Below are 26,324 nucleotides of genomic sequence, written 5' to 3'. Positions count from 1 at the left end.
GTCCAACAGGCAGTTTTGACAGGAGCGATAAATTCCAAATTTATGTCAACAGAGCATATGTTGAACACCTCATTTCTGAGCTAAAGCGGCATGCTGCCCCATAAATCACCCTTCTGTTTGAAATGAAAGTAGATTACGGGCCCGTGTTATTGAGCAGTTAGAGCCAGAGTCGTATAAATCAGAACTTTTAACTCCAGGCGATCCGGTCTGCAATTAACCAAAGGGCACTTTGTCATCCGCGGGCCGGGGCGCAGCCTGGCAGGGCACAGGGCTACCGGGGACCGGCAACAGCCCCGGGAAGGGCCCGGCGCGGCGGGGTTTTGCCCGGGGACGCCAGCCCAAGGGGCTGCCGAGCCCCCACGCCGCTGCCCGCAGCCCCCCCCGGGGGCCGCGCTTCGGCAGCTGGTTCCAACACGGCGGGGGAGTCGCGGGGCTGGCGCGACGCGAGCGATACCTCACGGTCCTCGTAAGGCAAAAGTAAGACAAAAAGACACATCGGCGCAACACTCGGAGCCGTGCGCTGGCTGGAAAGTGAACGGCACAGGCGGAAATCTGTCCTCGTGCGTTCTGCAGTGGCTTTCCCGGCACCTCCTGATGGCCGTGCGACAGCTCGAGACCCTCATCCGGTGGCGCTTCCCCTGTCCCATGGCATTTCCCACCGCCCCGCGGCACTTTGCCCCCATTTCACTGCATTTCCCCCTACCCCGCGGCATTTGACCCGCATCCTGGGGCATTTCGCCCCCATTTTGCTGCGTTTCCCCCCCTCCCGTTGCATTTTGCCCCCGTTCCGCCGCATCTCCCCCTGTGCCATGGCATTTCCCCGGGATGCTGCTGCGGGGGCTCAGTCCCACGCCGGAGCTGCGTCGGGCGAGGGGGCAGTTCCCACCCGCGGGAGCAGCAGGGCTATAAAAAGCCTCAGACGCTAAGTATTTCCTTTCCTATAAAATATTCATTGCCGCGCGCGAGAGCCAGGGAGCAGAAACCTCAAGCGGTTCCAACTTTGTGCCGCAGCAATAACGGAGTTTTATAGGCGCCTTCTGATTTTATTTCCAGCGGGCGAGGGCCGCGGTGCCCCGGCGGAGGGGGGGCTGCCGGCCGGCGCATCCCTGCGCCACGCGGGATGGCAAACCGGCACCCCCACCGCTTCACCCCCCCCGAATAACCCAGCGCAAGCCCTCCCTGTCCCCCCAGTTCCCACCCGCGCGCCTCCCTCGCCCGCGTAAATCGATACGAAAAATCAATCCACCCCCTGATCTGCTTTATCGAGACGGAGGTGCCACGTCTCGCGTGCGGCGGGGATCTCGCGGAAAGCCAAGGTCAGCGGGCAGCAAGCCGCCTGCAAAAGCCGCCTCGGACACCCTCCCGAAAGGGTTTGACACCCGTGCGGCCGAGGGGGCGACTTCCCCCTCCCCGGGCGGTTATTTACGAGGCCGGGTGACAGCGGAGCTGGCGCGGGACGCGGCGCTGGGGACACGGGGCTCCTGCACAGTCACCGCTCCGCCGACTGAAATAGCAGGGAGAGCTATTAAGGGCACGGGGAAGGGGGAAGGGAGCCGAGACCTTTCTTTCCGTCTAATAAATTAAGAAGGAAAAAAGAAAAACCCAACCCAAACCTGCCCTCAAACCACCGCCGCTCCTAAAAAAAAATAATGAAATAAATCTTACAGGAGCTGGAAATAAAGATTGTACTATTTCTGAACTTAAAAAAAAAATCGGGGGGGGGGGAGGAGGAGGAATAGCTATCAATAGAGAGCACTAAAACTCCCTGCCCGGACAATATTTATATTTACCATGAGCTAATTCATGAGCTTTCACCAGATGCTGTGGTGTGACATCATTTCAGCACGATGCCAACGCTTCCCCTTTCCAAAGAAGCCGAGGAAAGGATCCCTCCCTCCGTTTTCCCTCACCTTGCACAAAACACCAGCAGCCGACGCCAAAAGCGCATCTGAAATCTCCCTGCGGCCCCTGCCCACAGCACTGCTGCTAAACGCTGCCAAGGGGCAGCACCCCCGGGCACCTGCGTTAGTCCTCAATAATCGTTACTGCGCGGGATTTCCCGGGATGGATGATGCCCCCGGGGCTCCCTTGGTGCATCTCAGCCCCCGCACCTCGTCCCTGCCCACCTGGGTCCAGGGGCACTTGGGGGGCTGGCACTGGACGGGATGAGCATGGACGGGAAGCCATCGGACGCATCCCAGATGGCGTGGCCGGACCACGCGGGGTTTCAGAAGGGGATGTGGGATGCAGCCGCGGCACGGTGCCGTCGGTGCTGAAGGTACCGGGTGGCAGCGGGTGCCGCCGGCCCAGGGAACAGCCCCCCCATCTCTGCTGCCCCGCTGCCAACACTCACGACCCACCCAAAAAATTCCAAGCTGTCACGCTGCCGCGGGAGCGCGGGCGCCGAGAGGTTAATGCGTCGCAACACACGCAGTCCCGCTCAGAATAACCGGCGCTAATTCAGCTGTCCAAAGTTCTTCGGGCAGCTGGTTGACACCGGCACGGGGAGCGGGGCGAGGAGCGTGCGCGTCCCCGGGCGGCATCGACCCCACGCTGGGCATCGCACCCGCTGCCGCCGGGACGCTCGGCAAACGCGGCACGGGTGACAGAGGCGCCAGGCACAGCCCCGCCGGAACTTATTCTTAAAAATAATACCAAATTTCGACAAAAAAGCAAAGTGACCTTAGCGCCGAGTACATCTGCCGCAGCAGCGGCGCGATTATTCACATGTTTTGATTCCTAATTCAGAAATAATAAGCGGTTCATGGATTCCAAGTTTAAAAATACATTCATCATCTGGTTTCCTTAGCAGCACGTGTGCCGTTGGAGCACCAGCGCAGTCCACGCGCGGTGGCCCCCCGTTCCTCCTGACCGTAGGGGGTGGTCAGGACACGGGGAGAGCGTTCGGCATCGGGCGATGGGACCATCCCGGGACGGTCCAGGCAATCCTCCCCGGGGACGAGGGAGCCTGCGGCTCCCGGGGCCCCGAGATGGCGAAAGTCCCCAGGGAGCCAAAAGCGGGGAGAGCGGAGACGCCAATGGGAGGCTGGAGCAAAGAACAGCTGAAATAAGGGGGAGTTTCAGGGGAGGGGGATTTCTGTTTCACTTCCCACTCTCCGGCGCCCCGACGGCAGGGAGGAGGCTGGACGCGCGTCAGCACAGGGTGATACCCGCGGCGCTGAGCCCCTTCCCCGGGCTGGGCTCACCTCCAGGGAGTGGGGAGAGCCCCCAGCGGGCAGCGGGGCTGGGGGGACGTCCTCACATCCCCCCCGGCGCCGTTACATCCCTGCTACGCTCAGTTTGATCTTCCCAGCAGGTTTTGCGCAGCATCCTCTTCTCCCAGCCCTGTTTCTCCCCCCAGGGGGGTGCCGGTGTCTCCCCTCCCCGCCAGCTCCTTCGGGTCCCTCCTGCCTGAGGAAACAAATCCGCGGCAGAGCACCGCTCCCCTCCTCACCGAGACGGCGCTGATGATGGCGGCGGTGCCCCCCTCCCTGGCTGCCACCAGCCCGGCCGGGTACCGCCCGGGATCGGGCACAAAGCCCAGGCAAACGCCGTCCTTCCAGCGAGCGGCCCAGATCCCGAGGAGTTTTATAAGGTAATCAAATATGCAAGAGATTCAACAAACTAATTTGAAGCACACACCTGGGGTCCTCTGATAATGTCGGTTGTGCCTATACAGCGCAAGGATTAAAATTTCATAGAGTCATGATTTCATCAGTCGCTAAACTACAAAGGATTAATTAACAGCCAGGGAAGAGCTCATGGCTTGGAAATACAGTCTTAAGGAAAATATCTATCTCCGCTCTCCAGATGTCAGCACACAGACGAATAAAGTGCTTTGATGAAAACCCTTTCTTATTATTAGCGACTCCCAAATATTGTGGTTTTGCAGCTAGAATTAAGGATGCCCAATTGCAACCCGCCGCTGCCGGGCTCCGTGTGCCGCACCGTTCCCTCCCGGGGGGGTTTCAGGCTGCAGCCCCCCAGGACGCAGCCGCTGGCCGCACGAGCAGGTCCCACGCCGGGATTTTGGGGATCGGCAGAGGTGCCTCCCCCGGCGGGGGGGGGTGGGAAGAGCCGCAGGCTGCGGGGGGGAGTCTCGCCTTTGCTGCCGTGCAAACCTCGTCTCGCCGCTCCCGGTGAGCCTCCCGAAGCATCCCCCCCAGCCGTGCTGGAAAAGCCTGGGAAGGATGCGAGGGCACCGACCTGCCAGAGCCCCGCGAGGGCTGCCCGCGGTCCCCCCCTCGGTACACTCTCACAGAAGGCGCGACACCCCCCGCCTCGGGACGAAGGCTGGCGACGGCCGAACCCCCACTCCTGCAAAGCAGCGATTCTCCCCGGGGCGTTTCGCGGGCGCAGGGGTAACACCTGCCCCCACGTAGAGCCCCGCCAGGCCCGGGGCTGACCCTCCCCGACGCACACGCCGCTGGCACCCGAGACGCGCGGCGGGAGCGGGGAGCGCGGCAGCGGGTCCCCCCTCCTTCCCCGGGAAGATGAATGAGGGAGCTGTCAGGCAGGGACAGGCGCGGCAGTTGTGTTGCTGTAAAGGGGCAGTGGAAGTGTCTTTGATTAATGAAACCTTAACACCCGGCTGCTACGCAGCCCTTCTCCGGCACAGAGAGATGCCCTGGGACAGGCTGAAAACACCGCGCTCCGCAAGGATTCCCAGGAAAGGCTTCTCCCGACCCCAGCCCGGTCTCCTCCTGCCCTCTGCCCGGGCTCGCGCCGCCTCCTCGGGAGTTCACAGGGCTGACAAAGAACTAATTATTTCCAATTAGAAGCTGGGAGATGAACATTACGCACCTTGTCAAGCCAGTAAATTAACGCATCTGGACCGTGCCGGGCCCCGGTGAGAGCCCGGAGCGCCCAGGGCAAGGCGGTGGCAGTGGGAGCAGCCACTCGGAGGTGCCGCAGCCCGGGGACGGCGAGCTGGGTCTGCCAGACCCTGCCACGGCCAGGGTCTCCTCCGGCACGGGCATCGATAACCGGCACCAGCCGCGGAGCATCCCTGCAGGGCTCCCGCGGAGGGTCCCGCACCAGGCAGAGGGCCGGGGCGCTGCTGCCGGCGATGCCGCGCAGTGTGACGGCACCCACGCGTCTGGCTGGCTTTTGGTTTGCGTGGGCTGGGGTCACGCCGCCGGAGCCTGGGCACCGGGAGCCACCGGCACACCAAAGCCCCCAGGTACCAGCTGCTCCCCTTGCAAACGCGCGAGCCAGACACATATTCCAAAACCAGGAGCGTTTCGTCCAGCCCTTCCCTCCTCTTGGAAATGCCGAGTGCCCCCCGGGATGCTCTGACCATGGCAAAGACCAGGATCACTGGGAACGCGGGGAGGGCCGCCCGGAGAACAACGAGCGCTTTCAGCCAGGCTGTTCGTGCAGAACGCCCGGTTTTCCACCCAGCTCCCCGGTGGGGACACAAAATGCTTACGACCAGCGGTTCAGAGGCACGATTTACTACTCCGGAGAACGGAGCCCGGTCGGAGCGGGACAGCGTCCGTGCGGATGGCTGGGACGGGGGGGGCTTGGACCGAGGCCGTCGCTGTCCATCCGACAGCGAAACCCTCCTATGGAAAACCTGCTTTTCGGGAAGGACTATGGAAGTGGGAGGTGTCCGAAGAGCTGGGGCAGCCCGCACCCCGGCGGAGCTGCTGGCAGGGCATGGCACGGGGGGCTGCCGCATCGCCTCTGCCGCGGCTGCATTGGCTTTGCTCCCCAACCCCCCCCCCAAACATCTGTGGGGAGGGGAGCGAGCGGCCGCTGCCAAAATCACGCTGGAAACTCGTCACCTCACGGAAGAACACCGTGGGCAGGTGTCGCTGGCCGCGGGCAGTGTCGTGCCCCAGGATGGGGATGGGGCGCATGGGACCGGCAACTTTCTCCTTTATTTTTTTTCCTTCCCGCATCAGCTTAAGCGCTGGCGCTTTAATAGGAAGAACGCTGCCTTCAGCTCTCCGTAATTAGTTTTGCTCAGCCTACAACATGTTTTCGCTGAAAAAATAAATAAATCCCTTCCGGGCGAGCCAAGTTAGGAGCGGGACGCCAGCCCTGACGGCACGCTCCGCTCCCCCCGGCCCCGGCCAAAAGTACGCGGCGTCCCAAACCCGGCAGCGCGGGCGGCGCTGAGCCGTCCTGGAGCCCCGGGACCCCTCCGAGGAGCCTTGCCCACCATTAATTCACTGATGTGCAGCCCCACCCCCCCTCCCCGACGTGCACAACAGGTTCCATGCAAATTCGGGAGCTTTTAAATTATACCGCTAATGAAAGCAAATAAAAGCAGTTAAAAGGCAATTTGCTCAATTGGTGCTAATATTTAAGCACAGCATGTGTAAAAACGAGATCGCAGAATTCGGTTTTGCCACGAGAAAACTTTTGGTCCCAACTTTCCTGCGGAGAGGACGGAGCGCAGCCGGCCGGGCTTGGAGCCCCTCGGCGGCGGGCAGCCGGGCTTCTTATGTAGGAAACACCCCGTGTGCCCCCCAGCAGCTCCCCGAATAGCCGGTGGGACCGGCAATTCCTCCTCTGCCAAGGGGCGCACTCGCAAGCCCCCCAGACCCGCCGCGACGGCAGGAGGAGGGGAGGCTTCCCAGGGTCTCCCCACCGGGCGTCACTGCCTCTTCCTCCAGCGGGCTGGCCAGGGAGCGGGAGGAGGATCTTTACGGTAGCCGGGGTTCCCGGACGTATCCCACCCTGGGGGGAAGTATTCTGGGCACGCACGGGGCTGCCCGTGGGCCACCCAGCAGCCGGGACAGGCACCGGTCCACGGGGCGCATCCCGGCCCGCCGGCATCCCCAGGCATCCCCCGGGAACCTCAGGGGGGGAAAAGAAGGGGGAGCACGGGGACGGCGCGGGCCCTCAGCATCCCCTGCTCCCCCGGGACTCCGCTCCCCCGCGGCAATTCGGGCTCACGCCAGTGTTACACCGAGCCCCCCACCTCCAGCACGTCACCGCAGCCACACGTAAACCCAACAAATCCCAAATGGGGAACGCGGCGGCCGCTGTGCAAGGAGAAAACCACCGGCCAGCCCGAGGTACCAGGGGACGCCCGAACACCAGCACCCCCGCGAAGCACCCTCTGGGTTACCATTTCCCACCTCGTGATGCCGGGAGGGCCCTAACGCTAACGAGCTCTTATAGAAGAACGATAATGGCGATCTGGCATCAAAATAACGCAGGCAAAAAAAGCGATCTCGTTTCCCTTCGTCAGGGAGTTGGCCCGTCGGCGGGGCAAGCCGAGTTTTGCATCACGCAACACAAAAGCAAAGACGCAGCTAAAGAAACGCTGCTGCTCCTCCGGTTTCTAACGCGCACTTACGGCCAGCAGAACGGCGGCTAATGCTTGCCCGTCAATTAAGGCCGACTCTTGGCAATGCCCCGTTTGGCGGGTTATGATGCTCTCGCATAAATTCGCTTTCAAAACAGGAGCCGCCGGTGAATGAGACCTCGATTTCTAATGGTTGGAAATATTTTGTACACTCTGCTGCTCCCTCTGTACCCCTTTGTCGGGGCCGAGGTCTGCAGGCTAAAGCGGGTACCAAAAGACCATCTGTAGCTCCCGTCTTTACAGAGAAGTTTAAATAGGGGGATGAATGAGCACAGGAATTAATGAATGATAAAGCCGTATGGTCTCAGTCAGCCTCCTACGCCTGGATGTGGTATTCAAACCCTCCCAGCCTTCTGCCACAAAGAGAGGTTTCTAAGCTGCAAAAAAAAAAGGGGGAAAAAAAAAAAAAGGGGGGGTGGTGGGGGGTGGTGTGCGTGCAGGTTTTTAACAACAAACCCAGCGACTTGCCTCAGAGTTCCCACCAGGTTTCCTGGCTGCGATCGGGGGGAAAGGCACGCGTTAATGCCGAGGGGGGGGAAGGAGGGGTGGTTTCCCCACAGCCGGCGGTAAAATCCCCCTTCGGCAGCAGAAGCAGCCCAGGAGAGTCGGTGCCGGAGCTTGCCGGCGCTAACGGGGGTCCCGGGGAGGGGACCTGGGGGTCCCGCACCAGCGAGGGCAGGCAGGTGCCGGCGAGGCCACCTGGAGCAGCCGTGCCACCTTCCACCTCGCCAGCCTCCGCTGCGTCCCCACCATCCCTCTGGCACAGCCTGGAGGTGCCCGGGCAAAGCCGACAAACCCCAAAAGGCCCTCAGGGGGCTTTTGAGCGAGCGGTCACGGCGAGGATGCGCTCCGTGCCCAAAGCGCATCTGTTACGAAGCAGCTCCATAAAAAACCAAAAAGGGTTTGAGGGACGCTTGCAGAAACCAAACCTGCTTGCCCGAGCTGCAGCAAAGCGCGGCCCCGTCCCTCCAGCCCTGCTCGCCGAGTGGCGCGGGGTCGCCCAGCGCCCGCGACGGACCCTGGCCCTGGGGGGCTGAGCGACGCCGACCCACTCCCCCCGGCCACCCCGGAGAAGATGCTCCGGCTCCCGGTGCCGATGGCTGGAGACTAAGAGGTGAGATCCAGGGAAAGACAAGGGCACGGATGGAATCACAGACTTTGCTCCCGCGATCCCGAAATGCTAACAAGGTAAACACCCCGGATCAAACGCCCCAAATCTTCTTGATTCCTACTCAAAACCAGGCGGCTGCCGGGGGGGATCGTTCCTCTCCAAAACAAGCCGCCGGAGGTTGAGGCAGCGCAGCGCAATACTGCAACGCTACTTTTATTTTAAGAGCCGTCATGTGTAAAGCATTAGCGTTTTGGAAATTGCATTCTCAAGTTAATTAAATGGACAATCTTTTATACATAAAAAGTGAAAGCAAGCAATTAAAAGCCCGGCGAGGAGAAAGTGCCTTTTTGGCGTCGGGCGCTGCCCCTCGGTGCTGACGCCTGCGACGCGGGTTGGGCTCCCGGGGAGCCAGCTCGCACCACAGCGGAGTTCACCTTGGGGATTCCGCATCGCAAGACCCCGCGATGCACCGGCCCGTGGCTCCCCTTCCCCCTCCCGAGGAGCCCGTGGAAACCACACGCGCTCGGTTCACGGATTTCCTACGTATGGGCACGGTTAGCGGCTCGCGCTGGCGTGAAAACCCGCAGGAGTTATCTTTGCTGCAGTAAAACGCCGACCTTCAGGTTTAGGCAGGAGGTAAAGTTCACCATCGATTGGACTCACCGTAATCTGTTGATAATTACTATTATCTCCGAGTTAATCTTGTGAGAGGTCAACAGTTTTACAGAAATCTTGCAAGCCGTGTCTTTTGCTTCCCAACTTCATATCTGGGCCAAAAGGTCAATTACTGCAGCTTGCTAACTTTGGGTTTTCTCAAAAAAACCCACCCCTCTACGTGCTCCCACCCCAAACCCCCGGGCGTAGGGCGTGCGGGCAGGGGCTGGCCCTCGGCGCGGGGGAAGCCCTCAAGGCGCGGGGCTCTGGAGTCACGGGGAAGAGTTTTCTCACCTCGCGGCTGCTCCCAGTCCCGAAACTGAACCGGGCTCGTAGGGTGGGAGCCTCCGCTGCCGAGGGCTCGGGGCATCCCCTGCGCACCGGGATGCAGCTGGCGGGTCCTCAGCACCGCGCTCTGAAGGCACCGACCTCATCCCGCAAAGCATCACCTGTTTATGCAGCCACCTCCCTTCCCGAGTGCACGAAATGAGCATTTAAAGCCCCGCACCCGGCTCCCGTCCCTGCTCCGGGCAGGTGACAAACGGGAGCGGAGCAGAAACCTGCGGCGGGGGCTGGGGAGAGCCCTGGGGATGGATGGAGACGCTACCCCACCCCTCACCCTGCCAGCCTCCCCTCGCTCTGCGTCACCAAATATCATCGCTGGCATTAAATCGTACCCCCGGCGAGGGGATGCTGCCGGGTGGGTTCGGCGTGCAGCGCCGCGGCTGGGGGGCGCAGCATGGGGGGTGCCGCAGTGGGCTCGGAGCGCAGCGGCGGTGGGCTCGGAGCGCAACCCGGGGGGGTGCGGCGGTGGGCTCGGAGCGCAGCCCGGGACGCTGGGCATCGCTCAGCTGCTCTGCAGGCAGGTGTCATAAACAAGCAGGCACATGGCAAACATATCGATTTCCCGGAGCTTATCGCGCGGCAACCGGTGCTCAGTTACCAGGCTACTTTAATATGTAATTTACTGCGAGGAGGGAGAGCGGGGCTGAGGGCGGCTGAAATATTTACCGGGGGGTGGACGGGGAGGCGGGAGGCGCGCGGGGGCTCGGACGCGCCGTGCCGCGGGCGAGCAGGAGGGGCGGCACGGCGGCTCTCGCCTCCAGCCGGCCTTAGGATTTTCCAACTATTAGAAAAAAAATCCACCCCTCGCCGCCGCGACCGAGTGTTTACACAGATGCTATTAATCTTCTTCTGCAACTGTTTACGCTATGAAAATATAGTCTCAGCTGCCCGGGCTCTCCATCTCCTTCATTTAAATTCAGATGCTTAATTTCTGTCAAAACAGAGCCCACCGAAATTACCTCCATCCATTTCTGGTGCTCGACTTGCCTTGTCACCCACGAGCGTGCCCGGCAGAGCCGGGAGGGAGCCTGGGAAAGCTGCATTGGGAAGACTTTTCTCCTCCAGCCCACCTGGGACCAGCCCTGAAGACCCAAATCAGCCTCTTTTAGACGCCCAGGCTGGGATAACGCTGCCACCGCGTCACAAACCCCCCCGGGCAGAGGGGATGCTCGGCCCCCACCGCCCGAGAGCTAAAGCAGGAGGCGATTGCCCTCCCGGAGGCACCGCAGCATCCCAACCTCCACCACCTGCACCGCGTCTCCACCAAAACACAACTCTCCATCCATCAGGGGCTGGAAACGCACCGACTTCTGAACGCGTGTCACCAGCTGAGCCTCGGCGGGGGAATTCGCCGTCCTCCCCCTCCCGGCACCTCCAGCCGCCTCCCGCGCGCCGGGGCATCGGCAGACGCGGTGCTCGAGGGAACCCTGGCACCTACGGCAGGTTTGCGTTCTCAGGGTACAAAATTCTAAAAATCCTCTTTATGCGCTGCCTCTCGGTAGATCTTTTGGAATTTACAAGATAAATACTGGTAATTTGATTCTTATCTTCTTCAAATCCAATTCTAAGGCAATTCTGTGTAAAGGACACTAATTATAGCCCGCGGGGAAAGAAAAGGTAACCCATCAGCGAGAATACACTTGAAACATTTAAAGGGGTACGGGACACTGAAAAGTTAAATAGATTTCAAATCTGCTCTCGCAAGAACAATAATTTGTCGGGTGAAAATGATTCTCTGCACCATTCCCGCTCCCTGCTTTTGGCGATGGGCTCGGAGCCGGGCCGGGAATCCCGGCATTTGCCGGGGCTTTGGTTCCCTGCGGATCTTTCCGAGGCTGCCGGCCGACAGGAGCAGGCGGAGGCGGTGACGGTGGAGGCAAGCCCTTACACAGACAGGCACGCCGCTCTTCCCCCCCACTTCCCTGACGTTATTTACTAACGGAAAGGCACAAGTTTATACGCGCAGGGGAACGTGCTTAGCAACATACACCCAGTGCGAAAACCACCGCTCCTTAGCCCAAATATTGCGCCTTTTCCAAAAGGCGCGCCGAAACGTTGGCAATGCTGAGTCAGTGCCGAAGAGCATCCCGAGGAGGAGGAGGAGGAGGATGGTGGGGAGACCACGCCGGCCACCGCCGCACAACACGCTCCAAACGTTATGGCCCCTATAAAATAATAAACCCCCGACCCCGGGCTGCGGAGCCAGGATGTGGCAGAAGATGCCGCAGGAGGAATCAAAGGGATCTGGCTGTGTTTAATGAGTGCCGAGCGGGCTGTGGCTCCGCAGGGCCCCGGGGGAAAAGCCCCCGGACCCGGAGAGGGGCTGGGACCCGCAGCACTGGCGGCTGCGGCATCTCCCGGGCAAGAGCCGAGCCCCGGGCTGGGCTGCGCGACCAGGACGGGCGCAGCCCGCGATGTGTTTGTTCACTCCGGGGGAGGGCGGAGAGATGCTGTTTCCAAACCGGTGGGACGCTGGCACTAACATCCATCCTCACCGTCCCTCCGACGACGGCACGATTATTTCTTCTAACGCGGCGACACTCGCAGCTAAGTCGTGCCTGACCCCGGCGGCGCGGGGCTGACGCCGTACGAGGGGTGACCAAAGGTAATTGGAAATACCAGCGCTGCGGACCGGAGCGGAAGAGCTGCCTCAGCAGCGACAGGCGAGAGCGATGGCGCTTGGGGGGCGGCCGGCACCCACCTGGGGACACGGTCCATCAGCCCTTTGCTGAGCCAAGACGCATCCCGCACTCTGCGCAACGTCGTCCTGAGTCGGGGAAAAACCCGGCCCGCTACAGCAGCTTTCAAAATAGCCCTTTTCTCCCAGCATCGTGTATGCAAACATTCCCTATTACCCCGCTTCCATGATTCAGCAATTCAAGTCCTGGTAATAAAAAGTGTGGTAATCCGCACATTTGTGCAAAAGAATGGCAAATTCATGCCTTCAATAACGTTTATTAGGAAAAGACATTTTCCCTTTCTCACATTGAAGGAAAAATACAGTCATTTAAAAACGGCAAAAGAATCAGCTCATTAGTTAATAACAGTGACACAAACCCCACCAGGGGAAAATCGGAGCGGCTGCAGACCCAAGGAAGGATTAAGCCGACGTATGTAACAAAGGAAAGACCCCCATGCCCGACACACACCCAGCCCTGTACCCTGCGTTAGCCGGCAGAGAGGAGGGACGGCAACGAAACACGCGCGAGACCCCGCGGCGGCCCCCACCATCGCTGCTGCAGCCCAGCGCGATGCCCCGAGGCAGCAACCCCAGCGGCCTTCCAGCCCGGCCACGGTCCCCCGGCCCCAGCCAGCGCCCGCCTGCCCGCAGAGCAGTCCCCCCGTGGGACACACAGGGACCATGGGACTGGGGGGGCCACAGCGTCATGGGGGGACCCAGGCATCACAGGGGGGATGGGGGGCATCACAAGGGCTGGGGCATCACGGGGGATGTGGGGCATCACGGGGACCAGGGACTCGTGGGGACCAGGGACATCACGGGGGGATGCAGGGCATCGTGGGGACCAGGCACATCACAGGGGGATGCAGGGCATCGTGGGGACCAGGGACATCACAGAGGGATGCAGGGCATCGTGGGGACCAGGCACATCAGGGGGGATGCAGGGCATCGTGGGGACCAGGGACATCACAGGGGGATGCAGAGCATCGTGGGGACCAGGGACATCACGGGGGATGCAGGGCATCGTGGGGACCAGGCACATCACAGGGGGATGCAGGGCATCGTGGGGACCAGGCACATCACGGGGGGATGCAGGGCATCACGGGGACCAGGGACATCACGGGGGGATGCAGGGCATCACGGGGACCAGGCACATCACAGGGGGATGCGGGGCATCACGGGGACCAGGGACATCACGGGGTGATGCGGGGCATCACGGGGACCAGGCACATCATGGGGGGATGCAGGGCATCGTGGGGACCAGGGGGGGATGCAGGGCACTGTGGGGACCAGGAGCATCACAGAAGGGACCAGGGCCAGGCTCGGCGCTGGAGCTGACCCGGGACCCGCCTAGGCTAGGGGACACCTCGCCGTGTCCGGCCGCTCTTTGTCTGCTCGCCGCTGCTCAGGTTCTCGCGTTGTCGCCGCTGTCTCTTCTCTCGCCCTCCGCTTACTTACGCGGAAAACGTGGTTTCCGCATGAGCCGTCGCAGCACAAAAGAGCCCGTACAAAGACGCATTTGCACGTGTTACACCCAACCAGGAAGAAGTGGAATGCCCCAAAACACCGCTGGCAGCAAAAGGAGACGAGGCACAGCACAGGCGGGAGCACAGGAGGGGCACCACGAGGAGCATCCCTCCCGACGGCGGCTCAGGGCGAAGCAAACCCTGGACTTTGTTCCAGAAATCCCGCTTCCGTGCACATGTGCCATCTTTTTGGTCGGGTGGAAAATCGTCACCCCGCGCCAAAGCCCGAAGAGACTCGGTCCCGCAGAGTGCATTTCACACCGGGGACCGAAAACGCTCACCCACGAGTGTGCCGAGGACGCAAGCCCCGCTCGTGGCACATCCATGCAGGCAACCAGCAGCCAGAAACGTCCGATCTGGCCGTACAAACACAACGCGATGTGGGTTTCTCTTACTTTCAGCAGGAAGCAAGTCCCCATCGCTCGCTCTAGGTCAGCGATCCTTATCAGCCCCCACCAACTGTATTTGTGGGTAGCACCACACACCCAACAAACGAAGCGGGGCGGGGAGGAAAGCAACGGCGTTCGCCGGCCTCGCCCCGGGATAACCGGCTCCGGCACGGCGTGTGCGGCGGCGTTTGGTGGCCCCCTCCCCGACACACGTAGCGCTAGCGGGAAGCTGGCCGCGCACGGCCGCTTCCTTCACTTAGCAACAAAGGTGCTAATTAGGGAGCAGCTCTCCAGCTCCAGCCCAGCTGGAGGAGGTCGCGGCGCAGCTGCCTGCGCCGGCAGTGGCCGAGCCCTCAGCGCTTGCCCGGCAGAGCCGACACACCGCGCACGGCTCCGTTCCGCAGCGAGGAGAAGGGAAGCATCCCGGAGTGCCGTCCTCGGGAGACGCACGGCTCTGCTCCGCTGGGGGGGCTCAGCCCCCCATCATCAGGGTCCCCTCTTTCGCCATCTCCTTCTGGAGGGCGCAGCCGGACGCGTCCCTCTCCCAGTGGCGAGGTCTGACGGGAGCTCTCCTCCCGGCTTGGAGCGGCACCGCCGGCCGCCATCCCGGGCCCGTGCAGAGCGATGGTGGCCCATGACCCGCCAGAGTCCCCCGATCCCCCCACCCACCCGCTGACTGGTCTCGGCACCCGCTCCGGGGCAGCCGGCGGCAGCTCCCACCCCGCTAAATAATGCATCGGCCAGCCCTGATTAACGCAAGAGAAGGACGATATACATTTGTGGGCTGCTTTACGTCACATTTGGTTCGACGCTGAGGGAAGAGCCGCCTCCAGCGCAAGGGCCAGATAAGCCAGAAATCAATAGACGCGATGGCCTCTGCATCCCGAGACCCCCGCAGCCCCCCAGCTCCCCGGCAGACTCAGCACCCTGCGGCCGGGAGATGCTGGGGGTCCCATTCCCACTGCGGCACCCATTTCCCACAGCCCCCGCCCTACACATCACCCTCCCTGCAGCCCCAGAAACCACGTTCAAACCCCCCCAAAAACCCCCCAACCAAAGGCTGCCCCTCAGCCCGGGTGACAACAAACCGAAAGGCGCGGCAAAGCCAGAGCGGCGTTTCCCCCATCTCTTCCCCCGAGAGCAAGAGGAGACAAGGACCCGGGAAGCAAAAACAACAACTCCTTCCCGCTTTGCCACGGGAAAGGTTTTCATCCAAGTTCAATTTTTCCCCCAAACACGTTCCTGCTGGAGGGCAGTGGGGTTTCTGCCCATTTCATCGCTCAGCGCTGGCGCTCGTCCGAGGCAAGCGGGAGCCGGGCTCTGAGCGCCCCGGGGAGACAGGGCAGCTGCGGGACCCTCCTGTGCCCCCCAAAAGGTGCGGGCAGCGCAGCCCAAAGGGGCTTTGCACGCTACAAACGCCTCCGGCCACCGCTCTCGTTCGCAGAAGCGCCCTTCCGCCTGCTCCGGGCACTCGGGATATTTTCTACGAAGAGGGGGAAGGAAGAAAGAGGGGAGGAAATCACCGCGTTACGGGTAAAAAAAAAGCAGAGCGCCCAGCGGGGAGGTACGGAGGGTTTCGGTTCCGAACACTGCGCCGATTCGCAGAAAGGGGCCCTGCCGTGCTCCGACCACCCCAGGCCGCCGCTGCCGCGCACCGGGCTCGTGGAGGGGCGCTGCCGTGGTGCCGGCGATGCACGTGGTGCCGTGCCCCGCGCCCCCCGGCTGCGCGCGGCATGGCGGGAGCGGGACAGCGAGCGGGTGCCGGCGTTGCACAACGCCCCGCGCCTTATCTCTCCCACGCCAAGGCAGTTGGTGCGTGTTGCGCAGCAGGCTGCGACCGCAGCCCGTGCCCAGCCGCAGATAAGAGATCTGTCACCGGCACTCTGCGCTGCGCTGCCGGCAGCCAGCTCCCACCGCCAGCACAAAACCCCCCGGCCAGAGCCGTTTGCCGGGTCCCTCTGCACCGAGCATCCCCTCTCTGCTTCCCCCAGACCGACTGGAGCATCTCCTTCCGGGCACTCGAGCACCGAGGAAGCCCGAGCTCGCAGCTGCCCCCCAGCAAACCCCCGAGAGGCCAACACGGAGCAGCCGAAGGCACGCAGTAAAATCTGGAAAGCGATGAGCCGTCCCGAAAGCCTCGTGTCGCCCTGCCTGCGCGCTTCCAAGAAGACCGGCTGGGTTTTGGTTGGAATTTTTTAACGTGCAGTCTGTGCTGTGGTTAAATCGAATTTCTTAGAGTCGTAGCCTTCACGGGTTTAGTCTGTGCACGCCAAAATTAGTACAACCTGTCCCTAAACACCGTAATAAAAAACACATAGTAAGCGCTTTGCCTTTATTTATGTCAGCACCGGTTTCAAGGAGGATGAATCACACTTCCTCCTTAGCGCTCCTTTCTAATATGATTTACTATAAATAATGCACAGAGAAAAGAAGGAGGGAAGGTGACAAAGGGCAGGGCGCAGGGAGCCCGGCACCGTCCCCAAACTCGGTGGCAGGAGCAGAAAAGCCCTTTGCAGAGCTGTGCTGGAGCCGCCAACAGCGCACGGGCGGCGAGGGGCGTAACGCGCGGCACGCCAGCGCCAGTCTCAGACGACGCTAAAGGACAGGCAACAGCCGGGGAGTTTTATATCTATACATACACACACATATATATGCCACACCGGGAGCCGGGCGGGCGTTTGGGCGAGCAGACGGCTTTCTGCCGCCCCTCTGCCGGAGAACAGACCCGCGCCTCCCGGTGCCGCGCAGGGATGCCCCAGGGAAGCCAGAGCCCGGCGCTCCCCCAGGGAACCCCCTCCCGCGGGGGGTATTTGTGCTCTTTTTTCCGACCTCGCCAGCCCGCCGGCGATGGAAACGGTCTGCTGTTCGGGGTTGTGGGGTTGGTTTTCTTTAGTTTCTCTTTGTTTTTCCGCTCGGTCGGTGTCTGCCTTCTTTTTAGGTCACCAAGGTGAAAAGAGGCATCCCCCCTCCGCCACGGGGTGACAGATGGGGGTGTATTTTGTTTTGAGAGGGGGGTGCGGGGGCCCCCTCCGCAAGGTGCAGGACGAGCCCCGCGGCATCCCCCGAGCGGCATCCCCCGCAGGCAGCGAGGCAGCCGCGCCGAGCGGAGCAGGGGGTTATCAGCCCGGCTGATACCGGCAGATAAAGAGCCCATCTCCCGCGCTGACACCGCTAACAAAGCAGGCTGTTTAACGCCGATTTATGGCGGGCGGCTCTAGCGAGGCTCGATGTGCCTGACAGCGCCCGTGCCGACGTGGAGGAGCATCTCCTCCACCGCGCACCGCCGACCGGCTCGCGACACGGCGCGCCAATACAACGGCAAGGCGGCGACCAAGGCCGAGGGAACACTGAACCAGCGCAGCGGGGCACGTATCCAACCATAATCTACTTAAAATCAGTTAAGAACACTACAGCGAAAATGATACCAGCGGCCCTGGCCCCTGGCCAGAGCAAGAGCCTGGGGCGCAAAGGCTCCCTTCCCACAATCCAAATTTTAGGGTGATGCTCCCGTCTTTAGCCACAAAACGCCGGAGCTGGCGGATGGTCTCGTTGGGAAGAGGAGTCCACCTGTACCTGTGACAGCACGTGCGCCAGCAGCACGCACTGCTCTCGCAGGGGCACCCACGGCTCCCCGCGGCAGCTGCAGAAGCGATCCACGGGTGCCAACCGGCCTTCCAAACTGATACCAAGCATTTCGGGCATGCGGCGGCTTAGACAAGGATTATGCAGAAGGAACACGCACACAGCGTTCCCGAACACCCACGGCAGGTAAGCCCGTATATCAAAAGGCGTTACGTGAATGTTGGCACGTTATCTGGATTTACCCGCCTCACGGCCGCGGCTCCCATCGCTCTCCGGCGGCAGAGCGGGATGCAGGCACTGCGCGTCCCGCCACGGCAGGGCAGGCGGCGGTGCCCGGCGAAGGACCAAACACCCCCGTAAAGCACCGGGTGGCTAACACCGGGTCGGGGGGGGGGGGGGAACCCCTCTCAGGCAGAGTGACACAAGCCAGGACTGCCGGGCGCGGGGGAATGAATGGAATAGGCTAATTTACACAGGAAGTGAGCACTTACCAGACCCTTCATCCCAACACACAAAACCCTCTGCCATATCTGGAAGCAATTACACCCAGTTAACATGATCTGCCTGCCACTAAAATTAACTGCAAACAGAAATATTTTTCACTTTTGCAACAGGAGATGCCATGGCCCCGTGTTTGGCTGCCGGGAAATATTTAGTAATTACTCATTTAAAGCCTCTCTTGAAGCTGTCAAGGAAGGTGGGGGGGGGAGAAAAAGAAAAATCTTGCTAATTGCGAGCAAAAAGGAAAATGCAGATCGTTTTACTCTATCCAAGGAAAACAGATTTACGCACCGGTGTAACTAAAGAGCCAACATCGCGCAGAAGCGGGGAAGGCGGCAGGGATGCTCCGTCATGAGCTTGCTGGGCTGCTCTACACCATTTCCACGTGGAAAAGGGAAAAAAAAGAGCCGAGAGCGTCCCCCTGAAACAGCACGGGCTCTCCAAGGGTCCCTCTGCGCAGCCAATAAATACCTTTTTAACCGGCACCACTGCACGAGCCATAACCAGAGCTGAAAAGGCCCCGCGAAGCTTAGCCAAGTGCTGCGAGCGAGCCTGGAGCGAGCCCGCTTGGGGAAAAGCCACCCCAGGCGTCCTCAAGCAGGCAGCTTTTAAACACCAGGGTCCCCATCCTGCGGCCAACGGGGATCGGCTGGCACAGATCCACCGGCCCCAGTCCCGGGGAAAGCGGGGACACCCTGGGCAGGGCGCTCGCAGCATCCCCCTCGCCCCCGGGGAACACCCCCGGCCGCCAGCCTCGCCGTCCGTAGGGAAGACACAAAAGGTATTACTGTGCAAGGGGAAAAAGAAATAAAATTAAAAAAAAAAAAAAAAAATTAAAAATCGGCGTTTTCTGATGGGAATCTCAGAGTTTTAGCTTTAAAGCGCGTCACCCGCGCAACTAAAACGATGCAGAATAATTGACGGAATAGCAGGGAAGGCGAGGGGGCTTTCCCCCCTCCGCGCTGGGAGCCGAGTATGGAAACGGTTAAGTCCCCCACTGAATAAATCAAAAGTTCAAGGCTGCAGCATACCAGGCCGTATTCCCCCTCTGCCCGTGACAAGAACCAGAGAGCCCCGAAATCCCAAGCATCCTGCGCGGGGTCTCGGCCGGCGCTCACAGGTTACACGCTCGGGGTCAGCGCCGCGGACCTCAGCGGCAACATTCATTTCCTGCGCGGGGCACGTCCCCCTGCCCATAAAGCTAATAAGGGCTTCCTTGCCCCGCGCCGCGCGGCAGCGGCCGGCCCGGACCCCTGCTTTCCATTAGCCCCTTATGATGCCAGGTGCCGCTAATAAGCCCCATCAGCAAGAAACAAGAGCTGCCAAGTCCTCTTCGGACTCTGGAAGTAATCACGGGCAGAGTTTGGGGGGCTGCTGCCTTCTTTATTTGTCCCCTTCCCCCCCGCCTCGTTTTCTATTTTTCCTCCTTTTTTCCGAAGTTTCGGCTGCAGCGGAACACAAATTGCCGAACGCTTAAAATAAAATAAAATAAAAAACAACTACTGTACCAGGCTACCAAAATGAACGCTAATAACATCTCACAAAGCACTTGGGATCCGATTTATCACGTTTATTGCTTTAATGGTGTACTGCATCTGTTTCTCACTGTGACGTGACGAGCAGTGCCAACGTGCCTAATGGCATTAGTCGTACAACGCTCGGGTGATCCAGGCGGAGACGGATGGAGGTGAGCCTGGCGAGGAAGGAGCCAAGAGCTGGAAGACTTCCCTACGCCGCTGCTTCGAGTTCGCTACGCCGCCAACGCTACAGCTCCGGGCAGGCCAACGGGTCACCGGGATTTGCCGGAGGCTGTAGCCGGGACCCGCACGCCGATGGGAAGCCGCGGTTTCCCTGAGCAGGAGCATCCGGGACCGGCGGGAGCATCCACGCCTGGTCCTGCGCACCGCGCCGGTGAGAGCAGCGGTGCCGGGTCCTGCGCTGCTGCAGTGCCGCTGGATGCGGACAGGTAGATCTGCCGCTCCTCTGCGCCGCAGGAAGGGGAAAAGAGGGCAAAACTCTGCGGTCTGGGGCACCGCGGCCAGGGTGGAAGGGCACACCTTCTTATTCCACCGGAGCACACCTCCTTTAGGCGACAGCTCAGCCGTGAAACCTCAAAGCGCAAAACTCAGCAGTGAAAACCGGACAGGAGGCTTTTCCCGAGGTGCATCCCCCGTAGGGCGGCGGGAACAGGCACCTTCCAGCCAAAACCGTTCCCGTTCGGGTTCTGAGCCAAAACGTTCGTTTTCCAGCCCAGCCTCCCCACCTCGCACAGCTGCATGGGGCCAACGCCGGCAGCAGCGGCACCGTGACGGTGGGTGAATTCCCGGGTAGCACCGGGCTTTGGACGCTCAGCTGCACCGCTAATGAACTTTATCAAATTGCACCCCCTCCCAGTCTTGCTATCAACATTTAAAAAATGAAACCACGCCTTTTATAAAGTTTTACGGTATTTAACTTCCTGATGAAAAATTACTCTGGGCTCGGCGCGTCGCAGCTCGGGAGGTTTTTCTCCGTACAAACAAACCCAAAAAGGGCCGCTGAACTATGGCTTTTTTGTCTGCAATTAGAAGCGACGATCGATACTAACATTAGATTAAGTTTGAACTTTGCTGAACCCAGAAGGAAATCTTTTATAAAAAAAAAATTAAAGAGCTGCCGACTCAATATACACTCAATTAGTCAAAATCATAAGCTCGGTAAAGAAGGAAAAAAACCCCCGGATTGCGCAGCAGCCGGCAGGTTCACGGACCCAAAAACCCTGACCAGAGTCGGTGCCGAGGCCGGCAGCCGCTTGGCCACCAAAAGGTCACAGGCTCAGCGCTCTGGAGTTGCCCACCTCGCAACGGGGCACAGAGGGTGCTGCCACGAGGGCGGCCGCGGCAGCCAACCCTCCCTCGGGCACCCTCCATCACCTGGGCCAACAGCCCCCCCGACACGCTAGCCGAAGCCCAGCGAAAAGCCAGCCCGGCCCTCCGCTCCCCCTTTTCCTGCGTACGTTTCCCACAGCAATGAAGGCAGGAACAACACTCCGGAGGCTCCGAGACTACAAACACATATATTTATACTTCTATAGGCATGTGTGTGTGTAAACAAACAGCCCCGCCATATGCACCCGCTGCTGGCGCCATGTAAACAGGCACGGTGCTCCTCGGCTCACCCAGCTCCCCGCAGAGCGAGCGGCGTCGGCTCGGGACGGGCTCGGGCTCACTCTCTCACCCGCCGGGATTCGGCACGCGGAAGCCGTGGTGCCGGGCAGCTGAGCATCCCGCGGTGCCGCCCGTGCCGGAGGTGCCCCTCCCCGGCCCCCGCTCACCGCAGTGGGGAAGGGCTGCGCTCCGGGCACCGCCGCGCTCGCTTCGGGGTGGGAAAGCAAAACCACAGCAGCGAACGTGCGGCAGAAAGAGGTCAGCGAAAGCCGCCGGCCGACGAGCAGCACGGCGGTGCCCCCGGCGCATCCTGCCCCCGCCGCCAGCCACGCGGGGAGGGGGTGCCGGGACCCCAGCGTGGGGCGCGGGTCCCCCTTAAACCCCCTCTCCATCGGGCACCGGAGCCCGCAGCCGGCACGTCGCAGCTGCCACCACCACCAGAACTGCTCCAGCAGGGAGTTACAGATCCCAGCCTAGCGTAGATGCTGTTTAACAGCTCCATAAATACAATAGGATCCCACAAATCCTCCCCAAATGGTAATTTTCACCACGTATTAGAAAGCAAACACCATAAAAAAGCCACATGAGTCCTTGTCTACACACAAACCGCCTTAGATTTAGACTTCGGGGCGAGGGGGGTAGGCGAGTTGATGCGACTGTTGCCCAACGCCTTTCAACATGGACGGCCTTACAGATCGCTTCAGAAACGGCTCGCAGGATTTGGCAAAGTTTGCCAGCGCCGGGTCACCTGCCCGGCAGCAGGAAGGGGCAAAGGGAGCTCGGCGCTGCCTTCAGCGATCGCCCCCGGGGCTGGGCTGGCAGGGGACGGCGCTCAGCCCCGCGCCTCGGCCAGACCCCAGCGCCCGCCGGGGCACGGCGCGCACCCAGCCTCTGATAAGCATCATGAATAATTAAGAAATAAGCTACGACCCTGCAGCCGCGGCTGTCAAAACAAGGCAAGCCCAGGAAGGCAATGTGAAATACGGGCTGCTGCGCTGGGCCACGCTCCCCCGCCTCCTGATCGCGCAGGGAAGGATCCGACCTTCCAGCCAGCCCTGACGGGGCTGATCCCCGGCGGGAGCAGCCCCATCAGCCGCTGCTCGCGGGCTCGGAGGGGGAAAAGGAGACGACTACGGCCGTGGCAGAACGGCACGTTAAAATTCTCTCTGAGCCTCCACTGCAGCTCTCCCCCGGTGACGTTGGGTCTGCATCACCGCGCGGCCGGGGAAGAGCCGCACCGAGGCAGCTCTGGGCACGCCAGCCCGCGCAACCCCCGCGCTGCCGCCGGCCGGGGGGAACAAAGCAGCGAGCGGCCGCGCGCCCACAAAGAGCCGGGGTCCCCGCGCGGGGCGAGGGCTGCCCTCGCCGGCCAGACCCAGGGGCGACGCTGCTGGCGCACAGACCCGCGCGGGGATGAGAAGCCCGTCGCGGCGGCTGCCACCCGGCACGGGAAGCGCTCCTGGGATGAACGTGCGGGAGCTGCTGCTCCAGCACCGCATCCCGCACTGCTGGCGTGCCGGCAGCACCGGCTCCCCCGCCAGAGGCGTGCGCCCGCACGGCCACCGTCCCCGGAGCGCGTTACGTGCATCGGGACTAATTAACCTGTTGATTCAATAAAAAAAAATCTGACAGGGTGCGCAGCTCGGGGAGGCTGCGAGCAGCTCCGGCACCGCGCCGGTGCTGCCTTCCCCCAGGCAGGACGCTGCCGCCCGCGCCGGGGGCCAGTGCCGCGCTCACCGAAGCACGCCCAGCACCGAGGGGTTTGACCGGCGATGCTGATTTAGGCACGGCAATTAACGCAGCCCCGTTCCCCAGCCAAATCAGGGAATGAGCTCCAAGTCCCCGCTTCCAGTATTGGGAGATGGTAAACGGGGGAGAACCGAACTCCCGTGCCGATAACCACCACCACCCTCCCACCCCGCAGCAGCTCCCCGCGGCGTGGGGCTCGGTGTGAGCACACAGATCCCCCCCACCCTGAGCCAGGGACCCCTGAAATTGCATCGGCAGCTACTGGAACCCGAACCCATGATGCCCCCAGGGACGGACCCCCGGCTCCGTGCTCACCGTGGCGTCACCCAGCCTGACCTACGTGTCACTTTGTGCAAAGTACAAATATTTCATAAACGGGGGAGCGGAGCGGCACACAACCAGCGGGCTGGCCAGGCGCTGCCTGCCGCGACCCCAAATGCCATCACGGCGACCAGGCGCGGGGGTCCCACGCGTCTCTCCCCTCCTCGCCCCGCGGGGGTGCTGGGCAGGAGGGACGGGCTCTCGGCAGAGGGTGGGCGAGGGCTGCCCGACCCCCCAGCATCCCTCTACACGCAGATCCCTAAACTCCAGGCATAGCAACCGTGAGTGGTTTGGCGGATGCCAGCCAGGGAAGCCGGCGGGGTTTGTGCTAGCAGGAGACACGCACGGCCCGAGCCCCCTCCGGGCTGCCCTCCCCAGCCGGCACTCGCTGCAAGGAACCTTCTGGCATGGCTGCCAGACCTGGAAAAGTTGCGACAGCTGTCCCCTCCCCGCGCACACCGCTCCGCGCCCCGGTTTTGGGGTCCGCGGTGGGAACTCTGCACCGGCACACACAACACCCGACCCGAAACCGAAATCCTCCAGCAAGATCCCCCCCGCCCGGCGCAGAACGCGGCGTCGGCACTCACCGGTGCTGCTCGAGGGTCTCATTGTCCGGCAGCTCTGCCCCGCACACGCTGCACTGCTCGCCCAGGGCTCTGCTCTCCGTCTTCATGCCGGCCGCCAGCTCCCCCAGCTTGCTGAACAGCTCCCGCTGGATGAAGCCCTGGGGCAGCAGCCCCCCGTAGGCGCTGAAGTCCATGGAGACGGCCAGGGCCGGCTGCACGTGCAGGGCGGACGCCACAGCGGGCGGCACGCCGAGCACCGGCTCAGTCTTGTGGTTCGGCAGCAGGGAGTAGATGCCCAGGGGTTTCCCATCCTGGCCGGCGGCGGCGGACGGCTCCGGCCCCAGCGGCAGCCCCTGGCCGGGCTCGGGCAGGGGCTCGGCGCCCTCCTCGCGGCCGTAGTGCAGTTCACGGGCGCTGGTGATGACGCTGCCGCGGGTCGGGGTGCCGGGCCCTTCCTTGCCCTTCTCCTCGGGTTTCTCCCCACTGGAGGCGCCGGGCTCGGCCGCCCGCGGGCTGTCATGGCTGGAGGCGTCGTCCACCTGCATCGCTTCGGTTTTCACCTCGGCGAGGCCAGGGGGGCGGCGGGTGGCGGGGCGCGAGTCCTCAGGGGCGACGGGCGGCAGGGCGCCCTGCAGCAGCGACTGCCCGATGGTCATCAGGCTGTCCACCGCCGCCTTGGTGGGGCTCATGGCGGAGAGGGGGCCGAAGGATGAGGAGGCGGAGGGGCTCTGCTCTGCTGTGGCTGCTGGCAAGCTCTGGCCGGCCACGCTGGCATACCCGCTCTCCTCGCCAGCGGGCTTGGAGATGAAGAGGCCCTTGATGTACCTTGACTTCCTCTCCTCCTCTTCCTCGGTGGCGGTGGCGGCACCTCCGTCAGCCATGGTGACCTCGGCGTCGTTGTCTTCGGAGGCCTGGATGGTCTCCAGGATCTTCAGGCACTGCTCCTCCAGGTACTCGATTTCCAGGATCTCGGCGGCGTAGAGCAGGTCGTCCAAGTCTTCGACCTTGGCCTGCAGGGTGGCGGTGTAGGCGTACTCCAGGATCTGCTGGAAGGTCTTTGGCGAGAGGAAGTCCAGGGTGTAATGCTGGCTGTTGCGGTGGAAGAGGATCTCGAACATCTTGCTGGTGCAAGCCAGCACCGTCCGGTGCGCGTGGAACTCCTGGCTGTCCACCATGATGACCACGTCGCACAGCGTCCCCGCCAGGCGCATCTGGTTGGCCTTGTGCAGCAGCCCGGTGGGGTGGCAGGGGTTCTGCAGCTGGATCATGCCCATCTTAGTCAAATCCATGGCGCTCCCGAGGCTCACTCATCAGGGTGCCTCGCCGTCGCTCAAATCTGGGACTAGCTTTGTGTGCCGACTATCTGCGAAAACAAAAGGCGGAGGGGGGAGAGGAGCGGAGCGGGAGGGGAGGGAAGGGGGGGGAAGAGAGAGAAGGGGGGGGGGGGAGAAAAGAAAAGAGGAGGGCCGGGGGAGGAGAGAGGAGAGAGGGAGGTTAGCCCGCAGCCCGGCGGCGACTCGCCGAAAACTTTCTGCGCGGGGCTCGGCGGAGGAGCCCGGGAAAGGGGCGCATCCCCGGCCGCCGCCGCCGCCCGCCCGGCTCCGGCTCCGGCGCGCCCCGTCCCGCCCGCGGGGCTCCGCCGCGACCCCATCAGGTGCACGGCGAGCGGCGGGCGGCGCGGAGCGGGGGGGGGGCCCGGGGTGGGGTGGGGGGGGCCCGGCGCAGCCCTTCGCCCGCCCCCTGCCCGCACTCACGGCGGCCGGCGGCTGCTCCGGCAGTTCGCACTGCCCGCTCTCATCGCCGCCGCCGCCGCTCGCCGCGCCGCGCAGCAAATCACGGCGGCGCCGGCCCACGGGCCGCCCCGCGCCCACGTCAGGCCGCCCACACCCACCCACCCGCCCGCCCGCCCGCCCCCCGCGCCCCCCCGCCGCCGCCCGCTCCATCTTGAGTGCGGGCGCCCTCCCCCGGCCCCCCCCGGCCCCGCCGCGGCACCTTGCGGGGCGAGCGGAGCGGGGCGGCGGCTGGACAGCGCTGCCGACAACAAACATGGAGGAGCCGGCGAGCCGGGGGCGCGGGGACCGGCGGCGGCGCGGGGGCCGCCCGCCCCGAGCCGCCCCGGGGGAGACGCGCCCGCCCCCGGGTGACAGCCCCCCCCGCCACACGCCCCCGCCGAGGGCGCCCCGATGGAAGAGGGGGAGAAGGTGGAAACCGGCCGGAAAGCCCAAGTTTCGGGTTGGGGTTTGGGCCGGGCTCCGCGCGACACCCCCATAAAGCTCGTTTCGCCCTGGCCAAGCGCCCGCACCACACGGGCGCTGCTCACGCACGCTCGTCGGACCCTTGCCGCGGGTCCCCGAGGATGGGCGATGGAGGTCTGCCAGCAAAGGCCGGTGACGGCAGCCACGGAGAGGGAGCGAAACAGAAACGCCGGCA

The 26,324-nt window shown here is 62.6% G+C and overlaps 1 protein-coding gene across 2 annotated transcripts in view; it reads right to left on the bottom strand.

Annotated features, from left to right (window-relative positions):
- Positions 1-25,763, bottom strand: part of ZBTB16 (zinc finger and BTB domain containing 16) — a 60,653-nt gene extending 34,890 nt beyond the window's left edge. Inside the window, exons 1-2 of one of the 2 annotated variants that reach the window (XM_074560858.1) lie at positions 25,649-25,763; positions 23,916-25,253 (exon numbers count right to left, since the gene is read on the bottom strand). In XM_074560858.1, the coding sequence (XP_074416959.1) occupies positions 23,916-25,183 (1,268 nt within the window). In that variant the 5' untranslated portion in view covers positions 25,184-25,253; positions 25,649-25,763. Of the gene's footprint in view, positions 1-23,915; positions 25,258-25,648 lie in introns of both variants that reach the window. The other variant, XM_074560859.1, reaches the window with a different exon arrangement.
- Positions 25,764-26,324: the final 561 nt, after the last annotated feature.

Source organism: Larus michahellis, chromosome 17 (assembly GCF_964199755.1).
Source record: "Larus michahellis chromosome 17, bLarMic1.1, whole genome shotgun sequence".
Taxonomy (NCBI): Eukaryota; Metazoa; Chordata; class Aves; order Charadriiformes; family Laridae; genus Larus; species Larus michahellis.
This window is presented reverse-complemented; position numbering and strand designations above follow the sequence as displayed.